Source organism: Scomber scombrus, chromosome 15 (assembly GCF_963691925.1).
Source record: "Scomber scombrus chromosome 15, fScoSco1.1, whole genome shotgun sequence".
Classification (NCBI taxonomy): domain Eukaryota; kingdom Metazoa; phylum Chordata; class Actinopteri; order Scombriformes; family Scombridae; genus Scomber; species Scomber scombrus.
Window position 1 is genome coordinate 11,692,799 of NC_084984.1, and position 18,632 is coordinate 11,711,430.

Below are 18,632 nucleotides of genomic sequence, written 5' to 3' on the forward strand. Positions count from 1 at the left end.
TGAGTTTTGCACCTAGTTTTGGCAAAGAATGCAAAGAGTGTCAAAATTAATAAAGGAAAAATAACATCCACATCCTCTGCATGATTTAAAAATAGATAGGAAACAGGCCATCTGCCTCTTAGCATAGTGGAGCAGGGAGGATTAAATCCAGATTATGGCCGAAGCAAAACGTTGTGTGTGTGTGTTGTGTGTGTGTGTAATTGTGTGTGTATGTGTCTGTTGCTTGTCGTCAGTGTGTCCTTGGCGCCATAGACAGGCAGCAGGTTAACTAGAGAGCTACCACTGGATTTGACAACTATAGGAAGCCAAACAGGACGGCACCATAAGGGGAGCAGCATTATTTTCATCCAGAAAAATATTCTCATCCTCGCAAATTAAGCAGGCACATAACTCAAGATGGCTTTCTTGATCAAGAGCATGATTGGGAACCCCCTGTCAGGAATTGGGCTTGGTGGTGGAGGTGACAAAGAAGAGGAGGCCACCCCCTCAGATCCAGCCAAAGCAGCAGGGATGACACGAGAGGAGTATGAAGAGTACCAAAAACAGGTGGTGGAGGAGAAGTAAGTAGCAACACGGAGAGTGCTCCATTTTGAATTGATGACATTGGCCCATGGACGACAGTATGACAATCTGACCTTGAAAAACTGTTATTTCAACACAACCTTTCACTATTGCAACTGCCCTTAACTATATGTTTTCACATCTGACTAAATGTAAACCCCATGTATTTATTATTTTCACGAGCATACAATGTGCAAGTTGTTTTTTCTGAGAAATGCATCTGTTGCTGAAGGTCACAGCAGAACTACCACCATAGAGGATCTTGTCTTCTTTTTAGCGACTTTATGACAAAATAATCCACTGAGTCCTGTTGGAACTTGCAGTGCTGCGGTCGGATCAATAATCTTCCATAATCTGTCATCTGTTTTTGCTGCAACAGCAGTTGTGGGTAACGTTTTAAGGGACCGTCCAGTTTTGAACATAACCCAATCATCAATTGTTAAAATGTCAGTTTAATTCAAAGCTCTAAACGTGGGTTTTTGGGTGGTAAATTCTGCAGCATTTGAACTGAAATGTAAAAAAAAAAAAGATCCCATGGATAAGGAGGATCTGTGGTGGTGCAGAGAGGGAAAACAAACCTGCACCATTATATTTATTTATTTATTTATTTAAATGAGACCACCATTTGCTATCGCTATTGTTATAAGATCGACATACACGGATGGTTAGTTTTTTCTTACATTACATGCAAAGCTGTTTTGAAAAAGCATTTCAATAATAGTCTTATTTGATCTTTAATGGAATATCTATGAATCTATTTTTAATCTTCAGTTATATGAGCAGCAGGTAGTTTGTCTACCTCCATGTTGCCGTCCATCAATGCATCAGTTTGTCTTGTATTCAATTTTGGTTCTTTACACTGAAGCCTTCATTCAACTGCTAAAATGCAACCTTACCAACAATGTGATTTAAGATTATATTTTATAAATAAAGAAAATCAAATCAAAAATCATTATAAAAAGTCATTTTTTGAGGAATCCATCCTGAATTCCGTACTCATTTTTTATTAAAAGTTGACAAATCTACTGTGTGTTACAAAAAAAATTGTAACTTTTTGCAGCCTGAATAACATAACAAGTTTCATCCACCCTCTCTACTCTCATGTTTGGAGAACGAATGTATTCATTTTAGAATGACAAAATTTCAAGTAATGATTTTAGATATATATCAAACATTTGAATATTAAAAAGTGATATAAAGTGTCTAAAAAGAGCAGAAACACCAGAACACCAGAACACCATGTTGTTGTTTCACTACAGCTCAAGTTGTGGCGTCTTGGCTTGATTTCAAATCTGCTTGAGTCAGTCTGGCCTAATAATACCCATCTTTAATTGGCTGAGGGAAAGTACGTGAGTCTCGTCTTACAAAAAAAAACCACAAAAAAAAACCCCCACAGGATACAAAAGATCTAACAAAGTGCAAAGCAGTGATGACATTACAGAGACCTTAATAAAGTGGAGGCATAATTCAGAGATTAAAACACACTTTCTGCTACTGAAAATATCAAGAAACATGTTGAAACTGTGTTTTTGACACAGAATACAACTTCTGTGTATATTTTATATTCTATGGATATAATACAGGTTAATTCATACTGGCCTGCCTGAAATTAAACATACTATGGCCTGTAGATTTAGGGACATGGGCTTACAGTACATTACTCATTGCATGCTTGAGGAATATTTTCACAAAGCTAAAGCAAATGAACCCTATAAAAAATCTAGATAAAAGCAAGTAGTGCAGCAGATGCTTTAAAAAAAGGGTTTACATAGGAATCTCTTGAATTCAAGGATCACAGGATGTGTAGTAGACCAGTGGAGATACACCAATAGAACTGATTGAACATATTGAGAACCTTTTGTTAAAATGTTTGTTTTTTTTCCAGAAATTTTTTTTCTTGCTTTTGGGGTTGTGATTGTTATAGAGGATGCCTCTGACATTATACTGTCTCTCGCTGTTCATCTAATTGGGTGAATGTTTATTCATGTACCAAACAGGATGAAGAAAACAAATCAGAATGAAACATTGCTTTAAAAAAAAAATCCTAATGCTGAAAAAATTCGCTATGCTGTTCTTGAGCCCTCGATACAACAATGGCAAACAGGAGCTCACGACTAAACACAAGGTCAAAAAATTCCACCTTGCTGGTATTCGTTTGCAGCTTTTCCCCCGCTGTATCTGTGTAATATTTTCTACTGTTTGTCAGGGATGTTTTTGAGACTAGTTACTATACAAGTAATATTTCCTGTGTGTCTTTTTCAGGATGGAGAGAGATGCAGATTTCTTACACAAGAAGGCAGAGAGGGCAACACTCAGGGTGTGCCTCAGAGATAAATACAGACTGCCAAAGGTAAACACTCAAGAGTCAAATAATTTTCAATGAACTTTACTGAAAATGAATAGTCTTCTAAATAGGAGCACAGCAACATTGTGGTTCACTCTATCTCAAATAGTCAATATATTTTAATAAGCTGCAGTGTTTTTCAAACTTCCCTCCAACATTCCTGTATTTCCCCATCAGATTATATACTCTTCTGGGTCTTTTAATAAGGAATTGTAATTATCACTGACAGTCCTTAAAATACCTTTCTCCAGTAGCTGGCACCAAAAGTGGGATTTGATGACTGAGCTAAGTGTCGTGCCTGTGCAGGTAGAGCAACAAATGGGTGCTTCACGTTTAGTCGTGGTTGTCTTAATATAACAGCAGAACTTGGCAGCTGCAGCTTGGACAACAGGAGGTGGAAGCCATGCCAGTAGATTAGAGAGAAAGACTGGTGTACTGGAGACGTTAGCCTATGTGTCCCATATTGCACCTTGAGTCTTACGAAGCCAAATGCCACTGAGCAGGTGTCTCAGGCTCATTAGAGAGCACCAGGTAGTGTGAGCTGGCCTTAAGAGGAGACCGCATCTACTTTAGTTTAGCACTTTCCACCATTTAGAAGGAAACTTAAAGACAAATTTGCTACAATGGAAGGAGCACAAAAGGTATGTTGGGATCTTATTTAAAGCTATTTTAAGATAAATATCAGCATTGAGCCTTTTAATCCAGTAAATCCTTCTAGTGGTGAAACGTTGCTCGTCATTAACAGTTTTCAATGGCAAAAGAGCAAAAATCACTTTCTAATAAAGGTTTTCTAATACAATGGTTATAGTTGTTACGTGACTGTGATGACCTTGGCTGCTGCTGGCATTTCTTATAGTACAACAACAGACAGTCTTTTGTTCTGTCTTGTATTTGAAACAATGGCTGCATTTCTTTTCACTGTTTTTCTATTAAATTGAAACCACACATGTACTCAGAGGATAATGGCATGAGACTAAACATATAAATCTAATTATTTTTCCTCAAAAGATGTTTACATTCCATGCCAGCTTGGAAAAAAGGGAAAAAACTAATGAAAAAGGTCAATGTGTCTTTAGCAGAACTGAAATTCTTAATGGATTTTTCAACACAACAATAAGGCACCTGAAGGAATCCTATTCTGTTTATTCTTTTCTTTTAATGCAGAGGTGGTTGAGAACATAAGGGCATGCTATCAAGTGTGAATTTTGAAAAACAGCCATTATTACTTTCAATAGAGCTAGAGGGAAGTCGGTGCTTTTAGTCTAATGGAATTAGGGTCTCGTGCAACGCTATGGAAGATATCTTTAGACGATCATTGGGATTCTGAGAGGAAAGGCTAAGGCAGGTCTGAGATAATCCCACAGATTGAAGTTCAAAGTAGTCACAGTACAGTACAGTGCCTATTGCATGACTATTCCAGATATTAAGTGATTACATTGAGTTTGATGGAATGGCTTTACATTTGGCATTTCTATGATGCAATAAGTCAGGAGGTGCGGATGGTAAAGTCCGAAGGAGACTCATCACAAAAACAGCAGAAAATCCTCGAGAGCAATACTTACGTTTGGATTAAGACGGATCGTAGAGTTCATCTGTTTGTGTCTCTCCTTGTTTGTCTCATTGCTTGCTTAAAATATGAATTTAAACCAAATGAACTGTTACATTTTAAATATGTAATATTTATTATAATAGAATTTAAGTGAAATCAAAGGAGGAAAATTTAATTAATCAATAGGCGGTTAACAAGTTAGCTTTTTGATGTTGTTTTATCTGCAGTTGGTGATACATGCTCTGGCAAACTGAGGTCAATACGTTCAATGTTTGGCTGAGTGCAGTGTAGCAATGGGAAGATGTACTATATGTTTTGGAAATCGGGCAGGCAAACAGCACAGTAATCCTGTAAAAAGCCTTTAAGTCAGACTTTAAGTTGTTTACCTCTGCAAATAATAATTCAATTCCACGAATTTTCAATCTCATGTTGAAATTAAGAAAAACAAAAAAATGCTCCTTCATGATATCTGGTATCTAGAAAGACTTTTAACACATTACATTATTACATATATACACATATATTACATTATTTTAAAAAACATTTACTACACAATAAGAGGTCAGTTAAAAAAAAGAAGAGTTTGTATATCATTATAAATTACTGTAAAAATATGACTGAAAACTGATCCTAAAGCAGTGACATATCAGTAAAGATTTTGAAATGAACAAACATATTTTGAAAATACACCAAGGATATTATTATAAACTAGATTATGTTTCTTTGTTTGGGGCCACAAGTACATAACTAAGAAGAACTACTACTTTATAGGTGGAGAAAAACAGACTTCTTTGTCCTCAACATAAACAATCAGACTTAATTTAAAGTCCTCTACTGTCATACGTCTGTGTCTCTTTGCTCTGACCTTCATTTCTGCCCAATGTTGTCGTCTTGCAGAGCGAGCAGGATGATAACATGCTCGAGATGGCCGGAGACGACGTGGACGTGCCAGAGGAGCTGCTCAAGATGGTGGACGAGGACGCCACGGAGGAGGAGGGTAAGGACTCCCTCATGGGCCAGATTCAAAACTTGCAGAACATGGACATGGACCAGCTGAAGGAGAAGGCCTCGGCCACCGTCACTGAGCTGAAGAGCAAAGCAGAGGAGAAGTGCTCCGTCATGTGAATGGCTAAAAGTATAGAGGCATTTGGTTAATGAAGAGGATGAGGAAGAAGAAGGAAGAAGAAACAGCATCACACAAGAAAATTAATTTCAACTCTTCTTTGGGGGGAATATACAGATCAAGCTGTGTTAAAAAAAAAAAAAAAAAGTCTGGGATTCAACAAGTCATCTTTCTGTGTTAAAATATACAGCCCCACCAGTGCGTAACATTATTACTGCTGCCAGTGAAGGTTATACTGTAAAAGTTTGCCTCCCTGTTACTGAATGGGTAGTAATTAACAACTCATCATCTCAATACACTGCGAATTATGTCCAGAATGCCTCTTCTCTCCCCCCATGACCGTTACTTCTAGAGAAATGATGTAGAAAAGTGATTCCCCTCCCCCAAAGAGACCCAGACATGTGATTTAATGTTCACAAATCTTCTCAGTTGTCATAAAATGAGAGACTTCAGTCTCCTGAAAGTGTGTTTTGAAGTCAAATATAACCAATCTACCAATACTTGCATTTTTTTTTAAACACACCAATCCTGTCTGAGTGTTTCAGCTTTCCTTTTGGTTTGTTGGTTATTCTAGATTTTTTTTTTTTTTTTTGTATGTGGTGTTTGAATTAATTATATTTAGATTCATTTTTTTCTTTTGCTGTCAATACAAAGCAGGAAATCTTCATAAGGCTTGACATGTTGATTACTTTGAACTTCTCCACATACACATTTTAATTGTGATAAGAACTGTTAAAACCTGAAATATTTGCAGAAAATGCAGATTTTAAAATACTGAATGATGTATTCCATAATGATAAAAAAAGACAATGTACATAAACACTGATAAAAAATATATGAAGGTCCTTCAAACTGGAAAAAACTGTATTGTTCAAATAAAGTTGTATATTGAATAAACAATTTAGCAACTTGTTTTGTGAACATCTTCCTGCAGACATGACTTATCAAACACTAAGCTCCATGTATAAGTCAATTATCTTTATTTAAAACTACCCAGGATCCATCCTGATTTCAGAAAAAGACACTCAATTAACTGTAATGTTGCTGCATGGAGCTTTATGTTCAACTAAAAGCTTAACACCATCGCTGATCACGTTTCAAATCCTTAGTGGCACACCAAACACTTCTGTTAGACAGCTATTAAACATATAGAGCTTAAGACAGTACTGTTAATCACATCTATCTAAATCAGGACTAATGCAGTGTATAAAGAAATAGGTCTTAATTTAATTGGGCATTATCCAAACACTTGTTAAGGATGATTGTTAGGCAGAAGAGGGGGGAGGAATGGTCAACATTTAGAGTTTCACATGAACCCAAGTTTAAACGGCTGTGGATTTGCAAGTCTGGAGATTACCATCTAATAGGATCAGTGTAGCCAAGGTTGTCAGCCTGTGCCCTCTTCCTCTCTCTCTCTCTCTCTCTCTCTCTCTCTCTCTCTCTCCTCTCTCTCTCTCTCTCTCTCTCTTCTCTCTCTCTCTCTCTCTCTCTCTCTCTCTCTCTCTCTCTCTCTCTCTCTCTCTCTCTCTCTCTCCCTCTCTTTCTCTCTCTCTCTCTCTCTCTGTCTTTCTCTCTCTCTCTCTCTCTCTCTCTCTCTCTCTCTTTCTCTCTATAACAGCACAAACTAAAGTCTTACATTGTATAGGTTCACAGTTTTTCAGGCCTGTTTTGAAACAACAGCAAGTGTCCATATGAACTGAAGGCTTTTCTTGCTGTTCAAACTGACCATTAGAAGATCCTTTGACAATACATAGTAAGTGATGGGGGACAAAATCCAAAGCCCTCATTTTGTGCAAAAATGTATTTAAAAGTTTATCTCAGCTGTCAGAGTAAGCCAGAATTAAGTGGATATAGTCCACAGTCTTTATTGAGTAAAAATCTCCATGTTTGTGTCTCGACAGGCAGTGTTTTTTTCATGTTCAGCTGCAGTAAAAGGAAAGAAACAAAAATAGGGAATTTAATGTTTAAATTTTCTTTTTCACAGAAGGAGGACTGTGGAGTTTGTGTCCTATCACTTATATAGTAAGACCATTACAAATAGATATCTTAATGGACAGATACAGGAGGAATATTTACAGAAAGAAAAACATATGTCAGTATTCATTAGGATACCTGACTCTTGTTTTAGGACAGAGTTGGAAACTGTTGGTATTATTTATTAAAAAGTGAAGTTAAGCTAGCAGCTATAGGTAGCTGTCATTCTTCTTCAGGTAAAGACAAAAACATACTGATATTCCGATCCAAGCAACAAAAATCGCCCATTCACTGGGATTTCAAGTTTGTTTGCTTTTTTGTTTAAATGCTATAATTTATGAAAATGTTCAGCTTTCTGTATAGTATGGACTATATAGGTACATTTCTTAATGTTGTTGTCATTTCTACTGGTTACCAGTAGAGGGTAACTACAGTGATACATGGACACGCCTGTCCACATACTTTCTTATCTTAATGCTACAGCTTACAACAGTAGTACAAAGCCCTCACTTGAATATAGGTATCAATAGAACAGTGAAAATGAACTCTATTACAATTAAAGGTCTTTGCTTTTTAAATGTTGGGTTAAATCTGCAGTGTAGAACTGTTACATATAAATAAACATCCATTACATTCAAGCCCTTGCCAAACAACTTCACACAATGCTGTTTAAGCCTATCACCTCCAGGTAAATCTATTTGTATTTCATAGTATACTAGAGTTTTTCATATCATGCCAGGTTTGACATTTCCGTTCTGGGAAGCGCAGGCTGGCTAACTTCCAGTTAGCTGTCAGATAAGCATGGTGCAGTGCACAGTATCATATTTGCCTCTGAAATGTAGTAACATGACTATAAAGCATAAATATAAAGCATATAAAGTATAATATGGAAATACTCAAGTAAAGTAAGTATCTCATGTTTTATGAATGAGATGTTCAACATACAATGTTTGAGTGTTCACATACTTTTGGCCTATTAGTTTAACTTTAAAGTCCTTTCAAAGTTTCAATCTATGACTCAGAATAATCAAAACAGTTGATCAGTGTCGGCTTTGATTCTGTTTTCATTGGTATTTATTGGACTGAAGCCATTGTTCACTCTCAGCATGTGTGACAGAGCTGCACACCTGTTTTCTAACACTGGGGGTTATTGTACTGATGCAACCTGCATGCATGTGACAGTCAAGGCCAAACTCACAGCTGAACATTAAGCTAAAGAAACTGAACATTCAGCTACTTCCACAGTTCAAAACATAATCAACTTTTTAACAATAAAACTGAATCGATTCAAGCTCAAATCAACAATTTCAACAACATGTACGTGTACCATAAAACTACAGATTCCTCAGAGCTCTTTACATGCAAACACAAAAGAAAACAACTTTAACGCTTTATAAACAGTTTTCCATGTGACTTTTTGGTGTTAATTAGCATCTCTCTCTCTCTCTGCCCTCCCTCCTCTCTCGGGCAAACAAAGGATAAGGTCACCTTCTGTAATTAGGAAAAGCTAAATAGTTTTAGGGGTTTTAACTCTTTTGAGTAAAATAATGTAATCCCCTTAAGCAGGATTACCACACTGCTGTCAATCTTTGTTTGCTCTTAAGTGGTTATAGCTCAAAACTGTTATTGTTTGGGCTTTCTTCCCTTCTTTGACCCCACACTTACAAGAAACTGGTTTAATGAAACTCAGAGTTAGAGTTTAGTTAATTCATCACTAGTACACATCGATCATTTTATTCAACATGTGTCAAAAGCTATTAAAAGCCCAAGCATGTTTTTTTCCCTGTAGGTCAATAAAACAAATAACATCATTCTTCAACTAAATGAAATCTCTATTCATTTTGGCAACAATATCTTGACACTTTGATTAAATATTAAGCTGTCATCTTGCAATCCTTGTCCTGACCAGAAATCTTGTAATTATGATTTTGTTGTACCTTAATCTATGGGCCTAATCTTCCTCTTTTTTCCCCCGCAGAGTGACATGAACATGACATCTGGAGGAGTGGAAAGATGGTTTTAAGATTTATGTAAGTCGGTTTAGAGCCAGCACTGGCTGCTGTACGGAGATGCACTTGAGATGGGGAGGAGTTTAGGGGAGGGTGATGTGCGGCTGGTGCCTGCGTGGGTGCACCGTTACCCCTAAATCCAGGGCCAAATCCAACGGGACGTCCCCTCTCTGACGTGCAGCGGGGGTGCCGTATGAGCAGGGGGTCTTACAGCAGGCACTACTTTAAAAGCCCACCCTGGAGAAATATTTCATGCCCACTGAGCAAGACCGTCTTACTTGTGCGCAAGTTTTCCAACAGCACTAGTTTTCAATTCAACAGCTTTGACATACTCCAACTTTAAAAACCGAGTATAAGACGGACTGCGTGCGTAATTTCGACCATTTTTGGGGACCTCACCGACCAATGTGGCTTCTTGGATCATCTGCTCAGCTGATGATGATGGATGAGCGCCTGTCTCCCTCCACACGCTCCGTCCAGAGTCCGGGGAACCCGTCCACAATCCACAGCATAGAGGCGATATTAGGATTTAAAGAGGACACCATCTTCCACAAAACAGCCTCCTACAGCATGACAGACAAAGTCCTGATTAAAGATGCTGAGCGCAACGGGGATGGAACAGTTATCCCAATGAAGAAAAGTCACTACTCAGAAAGTTTTGACAGTAAGTTGATTTATCTTTTGTAAAAAATAAAATAAAAAACAGCAACAAAAGTGCAAAAATATACTTAAAACAAGCAGGATCTGTTGTAGCGACTCTTGAGTCTGTAACTAAATCTTTAGATAATCTAGCAGGTGTCAGCTGAGTGAGATAATGTATTTTCTTTCTCAGAATAATCGTCCAATAATAATTTCCTACAGTGCGAAAAAGTGTGCTTTCTAACCGGGTGCACAACTTTTAAAAAAGAAGAGGAAAAAAAGAAAGAAAAAACATGTTAAAAGCAGAAAAAGTGGCAAACTATCTGTAGAGCTTCACTTTTTTTGGAATATCTGGCCGACGTGTACCTCAGAGCGATTTAGATCTTCTTCTTCTTCTTCTTCTTCTTCTTCTTCTTCTTCTTCTTCTTCTTCTTCTTCTTCTTCATTTAGGCTATTTGTCATTTTTTTGATGGTGAGTGAACAGTTTTAGCTTTACGCAGATAGCACGGACTGGTGTTTAAAAAGAATCCTGTACAATTGAATAAGATGAAAAGAGGAGTTCAATTACCTGAAAGCAGCTGAACGTTATTTATTTATGTATTTATTTAAAAAAAAATAAGATTTAAACTTTCCCTTAGTTTTTTTTTTCTTTTTCACTTAAACTCTACGTTCTTTGTGCGCAGGTGTGTGTTGTGCCAGCAGTACCGGAGAAGCATCGGTGTGCCTGGACTCACCGGACAGAGATGGAAAACTGTCCGATGATGAAAACCCCAAAAAGAAACACCGTCGAAACCGGACCACATTTACCACCTTCCAGCTGCACGAACTGGAGAGAGCATTCGAGAAGTCCCACTACCCGGACGTGTACAGCAGGGAGGAGCTGGCTCTGAAGGTCAACCTGCCGGAGGTCCGAGTGCAGGTTTGTCCCTAAAAAAATAAAAAATAAACACCTGTTTCTTCTGTTTTTGTCCTGTTTGATAACTCTAATTCCTTATTGTGCAGGCCGTATACATTTTGCACAGGCCTGCAGGCACCAGTGTGTCACGGATATGGTCAAAATATTGTGGTCAACACAAATATATTAAATTTGTAATATTTCTTATAAATGCAGGAGATGGTGTTTCCCAAATAACGTCTCAAATTACGATTTATTAAAAACTAACTTTTAAACTATTACAAAGTTTTAAATCACTGCATCCAATAAATTAGAACATTGAGAAAATTGAGAAATTGTATTGATGCCTAATAATTTAATCAGTTCACTTTAATTTAATTTTTAAATAATTCACTTTATCATGAAAACATGAATATGAAACTGCAAAAAAATGTCTTTCTTTTTCATTAGGCTACTAACGTTTGTTTCAAACTCTTGTAAACTGCAAATATAATTTTTTATAGCTATCTAAACTGTTAGAGGACATGCTGCTGCTATTTGATTTGTCTGAATTTTAACAGAGAGAAAAATTGATTTTTCACAGAATGTTTGGTTTGCTTCAGATATACAGGAAAATGCAATTTACCAGAGTTAACATTAGACGAAAATAAATAAATTGTGAATTCAGTTTCCTAAAATGTTGTAATTGCAACAAACACACATTTTTGATTGTAGCATCACAATTTAAGGCAAAATGATTATAGCAAGTTTAATTGATATCATCTTCACTGGGCCTTTATATTTTAAACCATTCTTCGAAATTGTATTTGATGTACACAATATCATATTTCACATCATACATTACAATTTCTTTAAGTGTCCAGACTTTGATTAGAAGTGTGTTGCTGTTGTTTTTTTAAACTTTCTTTCTCTATCTGTTGTGTGTGTATTTGGTGACCTGGGTAGGGAGCTGCAGCAAACATTTGCCTTCATTGGGACAGATAAAGTTTTATTGGATTGAAAATGAAATCCTGCTCTTTGTTTCTAGGTGTGGTTTCAAAACCGGCGAGCCAAGTGGCGTCGGCAGGAGAAGCTGGAAGTGAGCTCCATTAACCTGCAGGACACCTCCTCCTCCTCCCTGCTCTCCTTCAGCCGCTCTCCCACCAACTCCCTAGGCTCCGGCCTGCAGCTGGACCCCTGGCTCACCACCCCGATCACCACCTCCACCTCCCTGCAGTCCCTCCCGGGCTTCATCGGAGGCTCGCAGGGCCTACCGGGCACATACACCCCGTCACCTCCCCCCTCCATGCCCTCTTCTCTGCCTTTCCTCAACTCCCCAGCCTTGGGACACAGCCCTCACCTGCCTCACATCGGCTCCATGTGCCCCCCACCCCCAGCGTACCAGTGCTCAGCTGATCCAAGGAACTCCAGTATTGCCTCACTGAGGATGAAGGCCAAGGAACACATTCAGTCTATTGGGAAGACGTGGTGATGCTGAGTGGAAGTTCAGAGCACATCTGCTGCGTCTTTTGAAGAACTGACTTCATTCTCATGCTGATGGGATTGTTTAATATTGGAAAACTACAATTTACACCCAGGATTAAAGACATCCTGATCACCTATATGGAGAGCTGTGACACTAACTGTGAAATTCCTGTAAAATATGAAACTACACAACACTGTTACTATGTAGTTTTCTGGTGTTTTTCTTTATATTCTCTGCAAACTCTTTTTACTGTTAAGTTTCGCATTCATTCAGCCCAGTCTCATTGTGACATTATGACTATTATCATCCAATGTTATGTTGCCAATATGAGTCCTTTAGCACCCATCAGTATTTATTTTGCTCTTATAAATGGAGCACTCTGGTTTTTTGTCCAAGTGTTTGGTCTTCATCATGAATGATTTATCGAATGTGGATATTTTCTCTATACAATAAACTTTATATGTAAAATCAACAAACAAATGAATGATTACTCAAGTTTTCCCAGGCATATGAAACATGTGTTTCATGGCTGTTTTTTTAATCCGACTGCAGATATAGGAGTAGAGTTTATGGAAGCACAGCACACATTAATGTGGAAAAATGGGAGTACGGCACCCCTTAGTGGTGGATTACACTTACATCACTATCACACTGGGAGAAACTTTTTTTTTTTTCCAGAAAAACCATCAAAACCTAAGAATACATTTAACCAAGTTTTCAGCTGTGATTTTTCAAGAATTATTAGAATAATAATTGTTCTTAATTATAATATGGTCTTAAATAATCTGATGATGGACACTGACCAAGGCAGTAAGGGCTCCAATCATGACTAACACTGAATGATCCACAAAGTATGTTAAATCCAATTAATGTTCCTATATCTATTCCTATACCCTATCTAATAAGAGCTGTTAAAAAAACGCATGTGATGTGGGCACCACACTCACATGTAACCTTGATGCTGCTCCCTAATACTGTCTACACTGGAAATACCACATGACTGCAAATATTAAAAACAGTTAAGAGGAACCTCAACTATTGAGACTTGTAGGCTTTATTAGATTAACGTTGTCATCAACTATACAAATGTGATATGACAACACTTGCGGTGTCTTAATTTTTCATAAAATTGGAAATAATATAATTTCACTTGTAGGTCGCCATTGTCTCAATGCATTCTTGGTAGTGATGTCAAATGGTTGCAGCGGCCTTTGGTCCCAGTCTGTTTCCCTCACAGTGAGATAAACATGCCTTCCGTTCAGCCTTTCCAATTTGAACCCAAGTGCAATGTCAGTGAGGAGAACAACACAGCTCCAAACAGTCTTCAAAATGGCCATGCAGTTGATTTAATGCCTCTCTGTTTTATCAAAAACTGAACATTGAACAACAAGTGAGAATTTACTGCAGGACTGTTGTATTAGACTACAATAGTTTTAGCAAGGTGGACATGATGTACTGGTAACTACTGGCAACAACAAATTTATGGCAGTTACTATTTGTATTGTTTATTCAAGTAATTCAACTGACGTTTACAAGAAGCTATCTGGCAGACACCACCGCAAACAAACATAGCAGACAGAGAAGCTCTGTTGTCAGCATTGTTTTGGGCAAATAAGATAACTCATTCCAGAGGCAACGTGGCGATCACATGAATCATCCTCATCGAAATGCAATGACATCTTGTTGTTTTTTGGGGAGTTTTAAAACGTTGAAGGTGTTAAAATATGTAGCGATGATGATAACAGGGTGCAAAAACAGATGGTGGTTCAGGATAGTTATCAAAATCAACCAAAGCAATATATCAACTCTGCCAGGCAAGTCAAAATAACAGCTTTGCTCAGTCATGGGTAGATTTTTAATCTTTAAGTTTAATGAATTATCTTGTACAGTTAGTGAAAATTCTCTCTCTCTCTCTCTCTCTCTCTCTCTCTCTCTCTCTCTCTCTCTCTCTCTCTCTCTCTCTCTCTCTCTCTCTCTCTCTCTCTCTCTCTCCTTCTCTTTGAATATCAAATTAAAAGGACTTAACTGGCATGACAGTAGTTTTTGTTAAAAAAATTACAGTTTAGGCAAACAAAAAACAGAATCTTAATTTCACGTTTTCTGCACGAAGGAAAACTTTTATTCAGATCTATGTGGTAAAGTTGAATCTGTTTATTACAGTGCATCCTTTGGAACTGCAGCATATAAGCTCCATCTCCAGGACTCTTTGTTTCAGACTTAACTAAAGAAAAAAATAAACAATCTGTATATGATGACATTTTTAATTTGTTGTAGTTTTTTGTAGTATTTGTAATTGTAATTATAAATACATGTTAGTCAGTGGTGTGGTTTAGTAAGGTAATTAGCTTTACAGCGAAATACAATACCTGTTTTTCATCGCTGGCCTGTGGACATGATGGTTATTATCAAGGCCTCAGTGTACATGAAGATGTGGTTGTGAAATGGTTCCAGTTCTGCAGTTGATCAACATGTAGTATAAATGACAAATTATAAATAACTTTAAACATATTTTGTCTGATAGATGATAGGAAATACTTTGTTATTTCTCCACCTGATATGTCCAAAGTGAACCATGTGATTGTGAACACACTTTTTTACTTTATCATTATTATTATTATAAAACATAACAAAGCCCGAAAGGCAAAAACTTTTGCTGAAACTTGTATATCATCTCATCTACATTAGAGATAGCAGAACAGTAGAGCAGTTAGGGCCGGTCAAAACATCATGGGGTGGGAATTTGTCTGATGTACTAATTTAGAGTTTTCAGGATCTGGGTAGTAGGTTTACTTTGTTTGTTTCATAAATTCAATGTTTCGACACCACACAGTAATTTGACTGTCTAGATTTATTTCAACAGGTAAGATTAGTACATCCAGGAAAGTTTTTATTTTGTTTATCTCACCTGTTTTTGAATCAATGTTGTGTTGGGTTAGAAAGCATGTTTTGTTTTGTGTGTTCATGATTTGGCGCCACCTGCAGCACTTCTCTTGGATAGATACATATGACCGTCTGTTGGTTAGTGTTAAAGTACTTTTCTCTGACACAGACAGGATTTTTTTTCATCTAATTCCTCAACAATTATTTATCTTTTTGGTAAGATTGACTGATCTTGACAGAGTGCTGCACTGCCCATGCTGTCATGATGTACATGTTGTTTGGTAATGTGACATGACATCACTACTCCATAGTTACCTCAGCAGATGCCCAAACCACTATCCAAAGTTTCCTCAACTTAAAACTTTCAGTGGACTACTTAGCACTACGTATTAGTAAACTTGAAATTTTGGGTTAGCTCAACTTTTTTCAAAAATATTTGTTTACTCAACTTAGAATAAAATGTTAGAACAACAATTTTTTAGCACACTATAAATGCAAAATCACATGAATCTTATTCTGATATCAAGTTTCATACCACTGTAGCATTTTTCCCATTTAATTTAAAGTAGCATATAAACATGGAGGATCTGTTCAAGCAGCTTAAACTTACAGACTTCCTCTCTCTGTTTCAGTGAATAAGTTTGTCAACCCACTTATTTCCTCCTCATTAACTCCTGTAAACTTCACCCTATTCGCTTGCGGGATTAGACTCATAATGATGGGGTGAAAGGCTTGTACCTCTATTGTTCACCAATCATCCGTGACAAATGAGAGAAGAGAAAACGTTCCTTTTGGCTTTAAGATGTGTTTACCTTAATTGTTTCAATTAGCATTTACTATCGTCTGCAATCCCTGAGGGCTAATAATAGTGCCATCATCTTCTTTCCTACTGTCTAAATAGACACCATGATGAAGGAATGAATACTTTTATCGCGTCTGGTCATTTACATGACTCATCCCTCATAGAATAATTCAGACACATTATAACCCAGAAGCACAATACATAAATATCATCCAAACAAAAACTTAAACATCATCCAAACAAAAACTTAAACATCATCCAAACTTAAACATAAACCTCCTACAAATACAGCTACAGTGGATATACCACAATGGACAAACAACAAATAGTGACACACAGTGTGTGTGTGTGTGTGTGTGTGTACATTCAGGTAGAGGGTGTGTGTCTTCTTTCTGATTAGAAATAGTAGAGTACTGCTTTTAAAGGTCTGTTTTAGGCAGTTATTCTGTTTTTGTGAGCTCATCGTGCTCCACGTTACTGTTAAGTTACTCAAAATTTAGTACAGAAACTATAAATGCTCCTAAAATTGACCTTGAGTACCATCTGGTGGTATAAACTTGTTACTGCACATGCAGGTGGCGTGAACCTCATGAGCATCGCATCCTGGACTTTCAACCATAAACAGTGAATGTGTGATAAAAACAAAAACAGGACACCTGTGATGTGCAAAGCATGATTAGACATCCACAATGCAGTTATCACAACATTAAATTTATTCAGCATATTCTCATCTTATGTGACATCACCCTTGTCAAATCAGTTTATAATCAATCTGTCGTATGAGATGCATATACAAATTTGAAATTACTGATAAAATAAACTTCTGTTGTTTTTCCAGGTGTATTCATACAGCAGGAAAGATATACAGTAGTGTGGTATATGTGATTACAGACAGCACATGTTTGTAGATAATGATGACTATTTTTTGAAACAGAGGTCCTCTTGCATTCAGGTGGCATCATTGTATTGCAGTTTCAAGGACAGAAGAAGGAGGTCTGACATCTGTAATGCAGTGATGAAATTAAGAAATACATGACATAATACTCTCAAAATAAAACTTGGCTCAAATATCAGTGTGTGAGAATCACTGATTGAAAATATTACCTCTCTGAGATATTAGTCTTTGTCTTCTTCTCTCCAGCCACTGTGCAGCCAAAGCAGCCTTTGTGCAGTTTGTGGCATCATCCGTTTTTGGTTCTTCAGTTGCAGCAAAGCCTCCATCAGATGCTTGTATCGGTCCAACTGTGTGACCCCCGCTGTTTCTGAGGGTGTGAGGTAGTCACTGTCCTGGTTTGAGTCCTGCAGCACAGGCAGGTCCTCGATGCTCTTCTTTCCCATCAAATGACCTGAAGGGTTGGACGTGACAGGATACATTAACTGTTTTCTGGTATAAATACCCAGTGTCTGTTATCTGTCATACTCTGATATTTGGGTTAAACTACACCATGATAGGCCCAAATCTGTAATTACAGTTATTAGTGTAATTAATTATACTAATTAAATCCACACTGCCACCATATATCAAGGCTGGGTGGTTGCATTGTGTTCAGTATACACTCATCAGGCACTTTATTAAGAAAACCTGTGCAATCTAATGCAATCCAAGGTCATAATTCTACCTTATATGTATTAGTGAGGTCGTAGTGGATGGTTGCGTGTTGGAGTGCATAATATTTTAAAGGGTTTCCTAATATTTTGTCTACCCATTTATCACCTTTCTGACAATGACATGAACAACTGAAAATATGTAAGTTGCATAAAAGTAGAATTCATGGCAGAGTTGTTGCAATGGATTGCATTAGACTGCACGTCTTCCTAATGACGTGAGTGTATGTCTCCAGTTAGACAAGTTTCACATCTAAAATAGGTGCATTTGCTAATTTATTTCAATTTAATGATTTAGTTTTCTTCAGTGGACCTATCCAGCTGAATATGAGAAAAAGAAAGAAAAATCATCTTGTCTATTACATGCATGGAGGTCACCAGAGCTTACACATAATGCATGAAGATCACTACATTACTACTGCACTTATGGCTATTAGAGCACATATTTGCTCAAAAGACCATCTGTCCTGTAAAGCATGCAAGATGTTAACTCGAAATGCCTTAACATACTTCTGATGCAACATATGAACTGATTTGCTCTATCACCTACGATTGTGCATGTTACAATTGAAATAAAGGAAATACAACAAAATCATTATTACTTACTACACCTGTTGAACATGTTAAGTTTCTCTTACCTACTGCCCAGTGATTGCCGCGTGGATATATTTTGCCAACAATTGCTGCAGGACTCTCTGAGCAGTGCAACATGCGAGGTAACGAAGCCAGAATCAGAAAAAGTGGCCACACTGGTCTGCAAGTCCAGCATAAACACACTCCGCCCAT

General features: G+C 37.4%; 3 protein-coding genes across 3 annotated transcripts; 2 read left to right on the forward strand and 1 right to left on the reverse strand.

The window, feature by feature from the left end:
* Window positions 1-396: 396 nt before the first annotated feature.
* On the forward strand, window positions 397-5,579 carry cplx4a (complexin 4a). The gene is made up of 3 exons (XM_062435040.1): window positions 397-560; window positions 2,824-2,911; window positions 5,352-5,579. The coding sequence occupies exons 1-3, from the start codon at window positions 397-399 to the stop codon at window positions 5,577-5,579; spliced, it is 480 nt and encodes a 159-aa protein (XP_062291024.1).
* Window positions 5,580-9,965: 4,386 nt separating this feature from the next.
* Window positions 9,966-12,565, forward strand: rx3 (retinal homeobox gene 3). Its single transcript, XM_062435007.1, has 4 exons — window positions 9,966-10,224; window positions 10,353-10,355; window positions 10,883-11,118; window positions 12,122-12,565. The coding sequence occupies exons 1-4, from the start codon at window positions 9,966-9,968 to the stop codon at window positions 12,563-12,565; spliced, it is 942 nt and encodes a 313-aa protein (XP_062290991.1).
* A 4,792-nt stretch (window positions 12,566-17,357) lies between these two features.
* On the reverse strand, window positions 17,358-18,632 carry grp (gastrin-releasing peptide). The gene is made up of 2 exons (XM_062434017.1): window positions 18,485-18,632; window positions 17,358-17,587 (listed from the first exon to the last, which is right to left on the reverse strand). The coding sequence occupies exons 1-2, from the start codon at window positions 18,630-18,632 to the stop codon at window positions 17,358-17,360; spliced, it is 378 nt and encodes a 125-aa protein (XP_062290001.1).

Excerpts from the sequence above, each read along its gene's own strand:
- grp (XM_062434017.1), bottom strand. The coding sequence starts at position 18,632 with ATGGGCGGAGTGTGTTTATGCTGGACTTGCAGACCAGTGTGGCCACTT. Across the intron at positions 17,588-18,484 it reads CGGCAATCACTGGGCAGTAG|GTCATTTGATGGGAAAGAAG; the intron begins GTAAGAGAAACT and ends CCAACCCTTCAG.
- rx3 (XM_062435007.1), top strand. The coding sequence starts at position 9,966 with ATGTGGCTTCTTGGATCATCTGCTCAGCTGATGATGATGGATGAGCGC. Across the intron at positions 11,119-12,121 it reads TGCCGGAGGTCCGAGTGCAG|GTGTGGTTTCAAAACCGGCG; the intron begins GTTTGTCCCTAA and ends CTTTGTTTCTAG.
- cplx4a (XM_062435040.1), top strand. The coding sequence starts at position 397 with ATGGCTTTCTTGATCAAGAGCATGATTGGGAACCCCCTGTCAGGAATT. Across the intron at positions 561-2,823 it reads AAACAGGTGGTGGAGGAGAA|GATGGAGAGAGATGCAGATT; the intron begins GTAAGTAGCAAC and ends TGTCTTTTTCAG. Across the intron at positions 2,912-5,351 it reads ATAAATACAGACTGCCAAAG|AGCGAGCAGGATGATAACAT; the intron begins GTAAACACTCAA and ends GTCGTCTTGCAG.